Consider the following 13154-nt stretch of genomic DNA (forward strand, 5'->3'; position numbering starts at 1 on the left):
GTACGAAAAGTGAAAGACACCTGCGGCAGTTCGCGCCACTACGGTTCATTCTTATACGCTCGAAAATCTCCATTTACGCGGGGAAAAAAAAAAAATTGCAACCGACGATGCTGGTGCCACTATGATATATGTATATATACAAAATAAAGAGAAAAAAAAAGTTGGGTTGAAAAGTCAACAACATGGAATATGATGTAGTATATATATGTGCCGATGAAGCAAGAGTTTTTCTGAAAGATTTACTAAAGGTAAAGTTCATATTTGTAGGTATACCCACGAAAAAAGGTTTTCAAAAATTTCTTATCGTTCCGGTCCCGGACGCAGTAAAAATGTCGTTTTATCTGTACACGCGGATAGAAAATTACGTTGGACGGATTATAAAATCTTATCTACACTGTATACAAAAAAAAGTTGCCACACATCCCGCTGTGGGAGTGCCTGTCACATGTATGTGTATTATTTAAATTTGAAAATTTTCACCTCTCATGTAACGTGTAGATTGTACGGCTGTGCAAAGCCCTCATATTTTTCAGATATTTTCAAATACATACATAAAATATCTATTTTAATGTGAAAAGTAAAGCTTATCAGGCGCCTGCTGCGAAAACGAAAAGTAATATTTTTCATGCCTGTGAAAAGAAAGTGTGTACTTTTGTCCGGCTATACAGAATGACGGCACCCAACAAGGTAAGTATACTTCCTGGGCACAAACACGTTAAATATATTATATATGTTAAATCGACGATTGATAGGAGGAATATCAGATTATCACCATAAGCTCTATATTTCTGCGTAGTCCCCAATACTTACTCATTCGTAATATATATAATAAAGTACGGATGGCATAGGGTTCAGGAAATAAAATATTTTTAACTTGATGTATCTATTGACGATGCTGGTGCCTGTATCCAAAACTTAGAAGAAAGTTGGGTTGAAAGAGAAAGAAAAATAGTTATCAAAAAATACTGTTAAAACAAGAATAAACTACTCATCAAGTTCTGAAAGGTATTGCATTTAATGTCACGCCATTGTTTCACAAAAACAATTTTTTTACTCTTTCCTGTTCATTTGGTACATTTTTTTTTTTTTTTTTTTTTATCTGAACTTGTTGCAGTTAGCACAGAATTCTCTAAGGGATTCCATAAGAGAAAATTTTACTTGGGATTAGATTGTTGTTAAGGATTGCGAGTACAAGGAATGCTATAAACAGGATGACAAAAATAAAAGAGATGTTGCTTGTTACAAAAATCTTAGTATTAAAATATTCCAATAAAAACAATAAATAATAATAATAATAATAGTTTTAATAATAATAATAATAATCAAATAGAAGGTTCGGCAGTGTATGTACTATATCTACGTATTCATTTATCGACGTATGTATGAGCGCGTACTTTGATATAAATAATCTGATTGTTTCTATACAAAGTTTTACACTATGAATGCCATGATTGGTAAATCTTTTCATTTCATTTTCAGTTTCCTCATGTATCTCAACACTTACTCGCCAGTTGAAAAATGATCATCGCTTGCTCGTTCTTGTATCGTCGGTTTACAATCATTTATTTGTTCCTTAAATTGATAAGAACAATAATTGCTATTAGCCGTTGCGAAAACAGCAAATTTTACTTCTCTTTGGAAGTTTTCAATTAGCTAAACTACAACGAGATGCATCAGTGGGCATCTTTGCAAGTTTCAATAAATCGTTTTGAAAAAAGACTTTCAAGTCAGTGAAAAAGATGTTTCGAGGTTTACTTGACGCGTGTTGAACCCTAATCTCAATGGTACATTTATCATTCAGAAGTGGCATTACAAAAAAATCTTATACTTATCATATACTAATATAATTATTCATCACAATATTTCTCATGTACGAAATTTCACCTTAACTTTTAGCAGCGCACTTTTGCGATGTGACTTTGATTTTTTTTCTTCTTTATTTTCTTGTATATAAGACGGTGGGATAATTACGATGCTCTCGCGAATTGTCGAATCGACCAGCTATCCCTTTATTTATATTCTATTCGTTATAAACGTTAAAATTAAATTTTTTTTTTCTAATGTTATACACGTTATACGCGAATTATTGCAAGCGCAATCGGTTGTGCCCGAGAAATAATAATAATAATAATAATAGTAATAATATTAAAAATTTAACTCGAGCAAATATATAACATCTGAATCATTAATAATCCGAACATTCTCATCTCACGCAAAAACGAAAACAACAATTTTTTATATCTATACAACGACTAAACAACTACAGTTAAATATAAGAAAAAAGAGTAAAAAAAAAAAAATAAAAAAAACTATAAGTTGGCAGTTGACAGTACTTTGAAGTGGACGCTTTTTTCTCAAGCACACAATCCTAGCATTAAACTTTAGAAATGAAGAAAATGTTGTATTCAACGTAAAAAAAAAAAAAATAAATAAATAAACGAAATTTTTGTACAATAAAATCAATTGAAAATCATGCTAATTAATTTAACCAAAAAAATAAACTTTTGGTTACCAACATAAAAAAGTAACAAAAGAAAAAAAAAAGTAATAATAATAATCATCATCAACAACAACTCAAGCGTCAAAAAGCATCTTCTTTGAAGCAAATCTGACTGCATCCACGAGAAAGTTGCGACCAACTTAAATAGAGAACATCGACGACGGGCGATACGCAGTGGGCCCTCGAGACTCTTAGAAAAACATTACTTTTGTACAAAAAGGCAGGTCGGAGCTATAGGGAACAAAAGGGAGCTACTGAAGATGATTGTGGTGGTGATGGTGGTGATGGTGATTCCAGTCTCTGTGAAACCTCTTCTTAAAGTAAAGGTCGGCCTGCTGTCTCTGATACTTGAGCGGCACCGAAGATGACGAGGACGACGAAGACGGGGACGGTGTTCGTGGTGGACCGAGAGCCTCGTCCGGCGACGGCACGATCGGAGGGGGGCCCAGAACGGCGCTACTGTCCGAGCCAAGGCCGCTGTCATCGGTAGACCTACGACGCTTGTCCAGCTCCGTGGAGGCAAACGCCACGAGTCTGTCAAAGCCCGAGCTTATTCGGTCCCGCCAGTGTACTTCTGCAAGTTGCATACTTCCAGACTTAGACACGCTCGCGTCACGCATTAATTGTAATAATGGACATGTACAACGATCATGAAAGTTCGATTGAAAACTTCGAGTATAAGTATGTGGAAATTTTACAAGAACAAGATTTTCATTTTTTTTTTTTTTTTTTTTTTTTTTAGATAGTATGAAAAAATGTTTATTTCAAAACAAGTTAATGAGTTGTTAGGACAAATTTTTAATCATGAGCGTAGACATTTATGCATGTTAATGTATAGAGATTAGGTTAACAGTTTTATGGAACAATGATATTATACAACACTGAAGTACGTTTTAATGCACACTAACATTTCTAAGCATTAACTACCATCAAATGAAACAACAAATGTTTTGCAAAAATGTATTAGCGTTTTCAATTGACATTTCTCGGTCGATGAGAAAATAATAATAAAGAAAAATGAATGAGAGTTCGACTACATAAAAACGATATTCTCATAAAAATAAGCCATTACGAAAGATACGGCATATGCGGGTGTATGCGGCTTAAGAAGAAGTAAAATGAAAAATTTTGATGAAAAAAAAAAAAAAAAAAAAAAAAAAATTTTGTTGCGTTTCATATGCTTTTCAGTATCACACTCAAAGAAATATGATCAAACACAAATTGTCTTGGACTTTTGAGAAGATAACTTTTACTTTACTACTCTGCATGCAAAACATGCAACATTTCAAGAATCTGAGTATCGAGTCAGCCCAAAACTTCATATAATTTTGGCTTATTTTTATGAAAGTATCGAGCAACTTTTTTTGTGAGTTTTGGTTTGACGCGGTGTTACAAAAATTAAAAAACAATTTCGAGTCCAACTGACACTTTGTGTCACTTTAAAATAATTAATACAAATTTCAAAAAAGGCAAATGTAAAAGTAACAGTAGTCATAAAAGTGAAACTATTTGTGATGAATAGAAACCTCATAATACGCAAGAATCAATGACTACGATACACAGTATATGTGAATACAAACAGCATACGACAAAAGTAACATGCAACAATAGATTGACAGGTGATAGTGATTATTCGTTATTTCATTTTAATGAAAATAAAAAACAAGTGACAAAAATATTGACGTCTTGAAAAATAGACCAAAAATCGATCTTTCGTAGTGTCACAGTTTATATTTTAAAAAATCACTGATAATCGGTCGAGTTAATTTTACATCCACAGAAGGAAACGGGTTTTTTGTATATGAGTAATGATTATGGGGATGAGAATTCGAGAGTAATAGATTGCGTTAAAATTTCTTATTTGTTGTTCTTTTAAAATTATCTTAAAACAAAAAGTGTAAATTTGTAAAAACAACCCGTGGCGGGCCAGACTCACCGTTCTCAATCTCTTTTTCTCTTTCTATATAAAACAAGCTGCACGGGTTGTGATTGAGATTGAGTTTTGTGACAGACAGAGCTAACCAACATACAGCTACAGTGCATCTAACAAATACACTAAACAGCAACAAAAAATAAAAAATATAAATAAAGATTTAGAAACCAGCTCCATTGAGAAGAAAAATAAAAAATAAAAGGAACAAACAGAAAGACAGAGATGGTACTGTAAAGTTTTAAAGTTTTTAGCGATAGTTATCGACTAACTCAAGATGCAGAGTCAGTAAAAAGCAAAAAAAAAAAAAAGTTTTTAATCAACTCGCTGTGGAAACGACAGTAAAAATAAACATAAATAAAATTATTATAGTTACTATACTCGGTAAGTCAGTTACTTTTAGGGCAAAGTAAAGGTAGAGATAAAAATAATCGATTGATTATAAAATAAATTGAAAATTTTATGTACCATATTATTGATTCCTATTTATTTAGTAGACCGTAAGATTAATTAATATATATCATACATGTACGCTGTTAATATATTACATGATAATTATTCAATGTTACGCAAAATTTGTATACAAATACAGTCCGTTTAATTATAAATTAATATAAATATTGTAATACCTACAGCCAAGAAGGTTTTGAATAAACAGATTGAAATTAGTAAAAAAGTTTGAAAAATTTTAAATTCACGTTTCAAGAGAACAAAACGAAAGAGAAGTCTTCTACATTACTTTAAAGGAAACTACAACCTGCAACAAAAACAGTACCTACAGTCTTTTTAAGCGCAAAGCTCTTCAAATTCTCGCAGTGCATACACACGCATATCACCATCAACTTAAGAATTAAAAGAAAAATAGGCAGGAGCAGCCATGCAGAGATCTTGCTGATTTGCAATATTCGCAAAATGTAGCGGCGGCGCATCGACTCGAATCCACTTACCGTCATCACCGTGTCCCTGCCGCGGATTCGTGAGGTGCGGTTCGTCAACGAGAGGTGGACTTAAAGGAGCACCGCTCGTACTGACCGTTGAAACGACAGCTTCGGTCTTGACTGACATCGACGGTTGGCTTTGAGGGGCCACAGCATTTGCGCTGTTGTTACTCGAATTTGAACTGCTACCATCTCTGCCGTACCCGTATGGATTATACCTGTTGAGTACATATGAATTTTTTGTCACAGCACTAACAAAGAGATACAATTTTTATTTAAATACCTCCTTGCTGCCAGGCCTTCCAATGGAGTAGTAGCCCGAGACTGGCTGATAGACGGCGAGGGATTGTCACTGAAGTACGACTCGTGGTAAGGCTTAATGTCGGCTCGCGGCAGTTGGACCGGCGTGTATCTTGTAAAAAAAAAACATATACGTCAGTTAAAAGTTGTTTGCTATAAAATATTCAAACAATTTTAGAGCCAGACTTGGAAAATACCTCTGAGATTGATTTTGCTGAGGAGAATACAGAACCGATGATCTTGACGTGGCAGCTGATGACGCGGAATTTGCGGAAGCCGAGGGCGTAGGCGCGTAGCTCGCCACGTGCGCGAGCGTAGCCAATCCCGTGTTTTCAACTTCCACGCTAGCAGGTCGACTGACGGGTGAAAAACTGTCGGGCCTGATGTCCATGCCCGAACCACCGTGATTGGAAATCTCGAGAGTCCGCTCGATCTCACCGTTCACCAGATCACCGATCGTCCGCGTTGCCAAGAGTCCACTCGGACCCCCAGCTCCACTGCTGGCCATTTGCTCTGTCCTGTGCTGTGGATGGTGATTGGTGGACGGATGCGGATGATGCTTTGCCTCCGAATTAGAGCCGGTGACGTGTTGCTGCTGCTCCGAGTGAGGGGTTAGACGTTCCTGAGAGAGATGTCGACGGAGAGCCATCTTAGCAGGCGATACCTTTGAAGCAAATGTGAGCTTTGACTTTTTACAAGACTTTCAAAGTAACGGTAAAGAGACTGAACATGCGGTGTACTGAAAGCGTATGCAAATGGCATTCTCATTTTCTTTTCTTTCATCTGCAAACACCATTCGCTTACAGTATTCTGCATTATTGACCATTACTTTGAAAATCGTATTAACTTGTGGCAGTCCAGATTTACGAGAATTCAAGGATTTACTTTGTAATTTGATTAACAACGATACATGACTTTTTCAACAGTCACTTCAAGGCTTTCAAACTCAAGCGTATTCTCACGAGGTAAATACAATCAAATAAAAAAAATATTTTCACATCACTTCTGTAAAATTTTAATACATTCACATGCTTTGTTGATCAAGCAATTAAAATTTTTATGTATATTTCAGTATAACACAAAGGAAATAAGTCAAAGAAGAGACATTCACAAAAATGATTTAGTAAATAGATTGGAAGTTTTAATTTACAAAGTAATCTTTAGGATTGAGTCAAAGATTTTAGTATTAAATAAGTAGAAGTAGCATTTGGACTACACTAAAGTTGCCATCAAAGCGATCAACATTCTGCAATCAACGATATTGTAAGCAATTTTAACCTACCTGTGAGTAATCTGGTGCATTGAGGTGCAACATATGCCGCTTCCTGTCAACGTCCCCGTGCATGCGCATATGCTGCTGCATCTGGTGCTTACTCCTGTTTTGCTGATCCTCGTTCAGTACACTCGTAATTATGCTTTTCAGCCTGTCCTCAAAGTTTGCTACCCTCGGAGGCTCTTGAATAGGAGCTCGATTAGTATTCTGATCCCGAACAACGGACTGTGATTGCGTCGGTATCGTGGACGGTTGTGAACTGGAGAAACTTAAAGTAGCTTGCGGCAATCGAGGTCTCGAGCTACTTGTCGTTACTGTTCCAGTAGCTGCTCGACTGTTGGGTAATCGACCAGCCTCAATCTGTCGTCCGGTTTCTAGGATTTTTTGAGCGAGGAGTTCTGGATTTTTCTCTTGAATTTTACCAACGTCAGGAACGTCCGGCCAATCTTGAGATCGGGATCGCTCTCGACTTTTGCGCGAACTACTACTCTTATGTTGTTGTTGTTGGTGCTGCTGCTGCTGTTGTTGCTGCTGCTGCTGCTGCTGTTGTTGTTGTTGTTGTTGTTGTTGTTGTTGTTGTTGTTGTTGCTGCTGCATCGTCCCAACTTCTTGTTCCAACTTATACATCTAAACAAAATATATTTTATAAAAATAAATATATAAACTTTTATCCTACGTGTCAGTGCATAATAAAAATAAGAACAAAGCATACTTGAGTTTGTAGCATTTTGCGATGTGCATGAGACGATAATATTTCTTTCATAAGAAATTGACAGGTTACAGGTTGTTGCTGTGGTGGCAAATTAAACTTTTCCAATAGTTCCTGGTGTCTTAAAGTAGCTAACCTATTTTGTTCAGTCTCCATGGTGCAGACCGCAGACTGCAGTTTACTTGCTCTTGCCTGAAGTTGCTTATGTCTAAGAACAATTTCTTTTGCTTTGGCCAATAGATCGCCGGGTGACGTTGCATTGATGCCTAATTCGGTCATCCTTGCTTTTAAAAGACCTACGCTATCGTCTATCAAGACTTTTATTTGCTTTTCCAACTGGGCAGCTCTCGCTAATAATTTTGCGTTCCTGTCCTTTTCTTTTATTATGTCGGCGTTCACGGAGGCTCTGTACTCTTGTGTTTTCATCGAGTCTAGCATTGCCATAAATTGATCCCTGAAAATAAAAATTTTTAAATTCAATTATTGCGAGAAGAGTGTTAATGGCAACAAAAATGCAAAAATCATGAGTGCTATTGGCATGCTAGGAAGTTAGTCATTTTTGTATGTGTAAATTGTTCCGATAATAATAGCACTGGGGATATTTTTCACTCTAGTTTAAGACAATTTATAGTTTTACCCACGCCATTATTGTAAAGAATAAATTGATTTTCTTCTATAAAATAATGCTGATTAAATAGAAATTGAATAAATACACGATATCATTTGTATCATAGATATAATATCCGTATTAGGGTAGATAATGTACTCCTATTTACCTGTACAAATCTAGAAGAATTTGCAACGCATAGGGCGTTGCGTTCGGAGCAGCAGGTATGCTTAGCTCTTCGTGCACGGATGCTGGATTAGGTTGTAAAGCCAGCGAGATTGTCGAGAGCTGTTGATCGACGGTTCCAGGCGCGGGCGGCGGTTTCTTGCCAATCGCCTGGGGCGACGTGCTCAGCAGCGTCTGACTGTGCAGCAAATCCAGGCCCGATATATTAATCGCCTTTTTTGTCCTACCCCTTTTTTGCCTACCCCTGCTCGACGACGTCCGGAGCTGGGGTCCGTTTCCCGGAGCACTAGCGGTAGCTGCCTTCCTGTTTAATTTCCGACGCATCTTGGGCTGCCGCTTGATAGAATGTTCCTCGGCATCCGAATCGCTGTTTGTGTTATCCAGTTGGCGGGACAAATCGCGCTTGGCCCGCTCACCTCTGCTCGATATTCTATGGTTATTGCTGGCAGTGTTATTTATCACAGAATCTGAATTATCGTTATCGAAGCACCCTTGCTTGTTGTTCTTCAATCGGTTGAAGTAACGCTCGAGTTTTGTACGATCGATCACATGCAGGTAGTACGACACTGGCTTGTTAGTCCACGAGACCGAGCCTTTCAAAGGCGACATCTCCGAGACGTGCATTATCGTACCGATATCTGATGGAAAGAAAAAGTGCCATTGGAATCTCATGTACTGTAAAAACTTTTTATTACGACGAAATACATGGATGTAGAAATTAAACTTACCACTGAGATTTCTGTCTGTTATCCTAAAATTTAAGGGACAGAAAGATTTCGAGGAGACGATGCGTGCACCATCACGTAAATCGGCAAAACGTTCTTTGAGATGGTGATCGACGGTAGGTCCAAACGCAAAGTTATTAACAAAAACTATTGTCGCAGACGTAATACTTTCTCTGTGCTGGTCTGTGAGGAAGTCTCCTTTGATCAATCGGTATTCTCCACAACGCTTACCATACCAGTTTAGCCATTTACGAAAATTGACTTCCATACTCTATGAATAGCAAAACATTAATCCATAAACATTAACGCTCCAAATTAATTCAGACTTTATTTCGTAAAAAGTATTTACCTCTGCATATTTCGAAGGTACTTCCGCCCTCTCTACACCAATGCAAATTTTACAGAAAGTCGATGCAGCCATTTGAAGTACTACCTGGCCAACGCCGGAACCTAAGTCTACAAAAACATCGTCCTCCGTGACATCAATTTGATCGATCATCTGGCAAACCAATTCGTAACTCGTCTCCCCGTATACTTCTGGTGAAAAAGGTTCATACTGATTGAGCTTGTCGGGCTCGGTAACGGACTGATTGTACGTTTGCTGCAGTATGTGTCTAAGTAAACCTCTACTCGGCCTCTTATTTAGCCTATGGGTGGGTAAACTAGTGCCCTTTTCCTGCATTTAACACAAGAATAATTTATTAAAAATGAAAAAAATAAAATAAGAATAGATGATACATAAAAATTTTAATTCATTAAGAAACTACTTGAGACAATGCTCACCAATTGTACTAAGCTGTCGATGGCTCGGTTGAACCTATCACACAAGTTTTTCATGCTCTCATAGTCACGTGTATCATAATTGTGAAGTATGTTGTTTTCTAGGGGCAGCTTCAAGTCTGGTAAATCTTCGCAAACCCATCTCATTGTTTCTACCACATCTATTGCCCCATCGTGACGATCCTTAAAAAATCATTTATCAAATGTTAGTTTTTAATATTTATTTATTAGTATGGTAAATGATCAAAATACGACAAGTAGAAGAAAAAGAAGACTCGAAAAAATTCTTCACTCCGATTTTCAGTACAATTTTGAAAAACATACCTATTCTCTCAAAATATTGAAAATGGAAAAAAAAAAAAAAAGTTCTTATGACATAGGGTAATGTACTGCAAACGCTAATTCTTGCAGCACGTGCATCCAGTTTCGCAAGAGATAGCGAAAGCGCGCGCGAACGCTGGATCAAAGCGAGGACTGCAAAAAGAAGGAAAAAAAAAGAAAAAAAGAAGAACGAGGTTACAAAGCAAACCATGCACGAATTGTATGAATGTGTGCTTTTTTGCATAAGTAGAGCAGAAGAGTAAATGTATCGTTATCATATCAGAAAGTATCATCGTATTGGAGCTGCGAGTCGTGAGAAGTTCTTGGGGATACGTAAGTATACATCCATACTCCTATAGAAATAAGATTAAGAACATCGTCCGGCTCAAACCACACAAAACTACACGGCAAGGCATATACATATATGTACTACTATGGTGCGCGTAGCGGTATTATACACAAGCTACAACACATGCATGGATGCATTGTATTTTTACAAATGTATAATCATAAAAAGCTACCCCTAATATAAATTTATTTTCCATGATACACAGCAATTTTTTTTGCAGTAGGTCCATGACAAAAAAACTGCTACTTAAGTACATCTTAAGAGACTGCGTGTTTACAAAACGGTAAGGGAACGATATGCTATTAAAAATTATTCTATGGCCACGTGTAAGGATGGTTTATTTTTTATAAATATACGAACAAGGGAGCCATTTCTGATAATTTTTATGTAGATATGAAAAACACTAAATAATTTTTTTTTTTTCTATAAATTGTTATTTCAACATAGCTATTGTTAAGTGCACGATTAGCTATACTCCATTATTACATCCAAGTCCGGAGTTTAACGCCCACGTGGGCCTTTAAATTCGAGGGCTGTTTAGCTTTAAACTGAGCGTGCCAACGAGGGTATCGCATGGCGTGAGGGGAGGTGATGTAAACAACAAGATCATGCGGACTGTTTAGAAGTTTGCCGGACGATGGAAAAATTGTATAATGTTATAAACAAAATCGAATCGTTATTTCGGAGGAGCGTGAAGTAAGTGTAGCGAGTCGAGTTGTTGAGAATGGAATTGGTCATGCTAACGGGACATTGTCGACTCTTTCCCGTGAAGTTGATTAGGTAATGATGAAAGGTTCGTCGACTAGATTTCATAGCGTTGGGACGACAAGTACATGGTTCCGTAATACAATTTTTCTCAAGTTGCGAAAGAGAGAGAGAAAAAGGAAGAACTGGATACACTAGGAAAATTTTTCTCAAAGCAAATGAAGCACGAGACGCGCGGATCGTAATAGCTATACAGAAACCGTACCAATGCACTTGTTTTTATCATAATATTAATTATGTGCATTTAAAATATGGACACAGGGTACATACGTGAACGGCCGTGAGCGGCCACTGGTAGACGATAGGGTCAGCCCCGGCGGGCGAATGCAATCGCAGCTCCATCGGGGCCCGATCGTGATGGCTGTGGTACGGTATGTTGATGGTGTTGACCTGCCGATGATGATGGTTTTGCTGCGTCCACGCGCGTCCCGTTCCCCTCTCTCTTCGTCCAATGTAATGTAAGTACTGCTTGCTTACCCGTATAACTGATGTAGGTATATGTATGATGGGTTCAGGTACAGTAACCAACAGCACGCGACTAGGAACGTATAGGAACCTATTACAGAGTACCTATATATACACGCATCAGAGGAGCAGCTGCCTGCGTGTCTGGCTCTGTGCGCGCGCCGCCTATGCTCTCCTCGTAGTAGACACCCTAGGTGCACAACAAGTACCTACTCCTTCAGCTGCGCGCGCCTCTACTTTGGCTTCGCTCCGACTGCTCTCCGAGTAGAGCTATATGCCCTAATGTTACCGCACACACAGATATATACATATGCACGTCGATGATAGCAGCTACCTGAAGAGCAAGCGAGGCTATGGTGATTTCGCGCACTAGGAGACGATGACGCGCAAACGGGGCTTTTGATCGGGCAGAAGTTGCTTAACGCAGCGAAGCCCACCCGCCCGCCTCTTATACGTCGACAAATCAGGCTGCACCTTTGGAGTCTTCGATTTTGGAGATCAGCAGAGGAACACTGCACACAGTTGCACACACGACGCACTTTGGAATGCTGTATAGGCAGCGGAGACGAGAGACGATGCTTATCTTCCTTATTTATGTAAGCAGTAATGTGTGCACGTGATTACGCGATAATAACACTACAATTTACTATACATTGCACATGTGAGAGAAACTGTTGATGTTGGTGTACGACTTGTACAAGCTATGTAGGTAGGAATACTTGTGTCGACGACGACGACGTCGAAGAGGAGGAGAGCATCAGGAGCTCGTGGCTGCTGCTCTTCTCCGCTCTTCGGTTGAGCGTGCAAGGCAGGAGAGAGAAAGTTCACCGTGGCCTATCCGTGCACCGTATAGTTCACTCTTCAACGGTGGAGTGTTATTGTCTTTTGGTGTTCACTATTTGGTGTTTGCTCCTGCAGGAGCTGCTGCTGCTGCGGTGCGCCCTAACTTACACGCGCGGCAGTAACGACACGCTGCTGACAAGCGCGAGAGCACAGCACAGCTCTCGTTTGCGCGCTTGGAAAACACACAAAACACGCACACTCACACACCATGTCTGTATGTGTGGAGTGGGCGGGGAGGGCCGTGAGGGGGTGACGACACCAAAACATGGCGCGCGATGGATCTCCTCCACCTTTTATTATTCTCTCTACTACCACCTCCGCGCCTCTCACCTCCCCCATCCGTCCACCACAAGGAATTTGTTCCTAAATGCATTTCAGTCCAAGTACGAGTACGAAAGAGATAGAGCATACGACACTTGTGTTTCGGAATAGCCGAAAGGTTCTTTGGATAAAATTTTCATAT

The 13154-nt window shown here is 38.6% G+C and overlaps 1 protein-coding gene across 2 annotated transcripts; it reads right to left on the bottom strand.

Annotated features, from left to right (window-relative positions):
- Nucleotides 1-1027: 1027 nt before the first annotated feature.
- On the bottom strand, nt 1028-12872 carry gpp (DOT1 like histone lysine methyltransferase grappa). Of its 2 annotated transcripts, XR_016293006.1 has the most exons (12): nt 11654-12872; nt 9952-10131; nt 9518-9844; nt 9172-9439; nt 8427-9081; nt 7654-8104; nt 6951-7568; nt 5866-6332; nt 5652-5780; nt 5378-5586; nt 4437-4555; nt 3010-3074 (listed from the first exon to the last, which is right to left on the bottom strand). XR_016293006.1 is itself a non-coding variant. In XM_014357061.2 (11 exons), exons 1-11 carry the CDS (start codon nt 11723-11725, stop codon nt 2752-2754), a joined length of 3699 nt encoding a protein of 1232 aa, XP_014212547.2. In that variant the 5' UTR covers nt 11726-12872; the 3' UTR covers nt 1028-2751. The 2 variants fall into 2 exon arrangements, 1 of the variants encoding a protein (XP_014212547.2); XM_014357061.2 differs by lacking the exon at nt 4437-4555 and having other exon boundaries at nt 1028-3074.
- Between the last annotated feature and the right edge of the window lie 282 nt (nt 12873-13154).

Source organism: Copidosoma floridanum, unplaced genomic scaffold, assembly GCF_036245765.1.
Source record: "Copidosoma floridanum isolate Cflo_tuat_1 unplaced genomic scaffold, Cflo_Japanese_pri ptg000013l, whole genome shotgun sequence".
NCBI lineage: Eukaryota > Metazoa > Arthropoda > Insecta > Hymenoptera > Encyrtidae > Copidosoma > Copidosoma floridanum.

Coding starts and splice junctions, on each gene's coding strand:
- gpp (XM_014357061.2), bottom strand. CDS start 11,725: ATGGAGCTGCGATTGCATTCGCCCGCCGGGGCTGACCCTATCGTCTAC. Junction 9,440..9,517: donor TACCTTCGAAATATGCAGAG/GTAAATACTTTT, acceptor TGCTATTCATAG/AGTATGGAAGTCAATTTTCG. Junction 9,082..9,171: donor AACAGACAGAAATCTCAGTG/GTAAGTTTAATT, acceptor TCTTTCCATCAG/ATATCGGTACGATAATGCAC.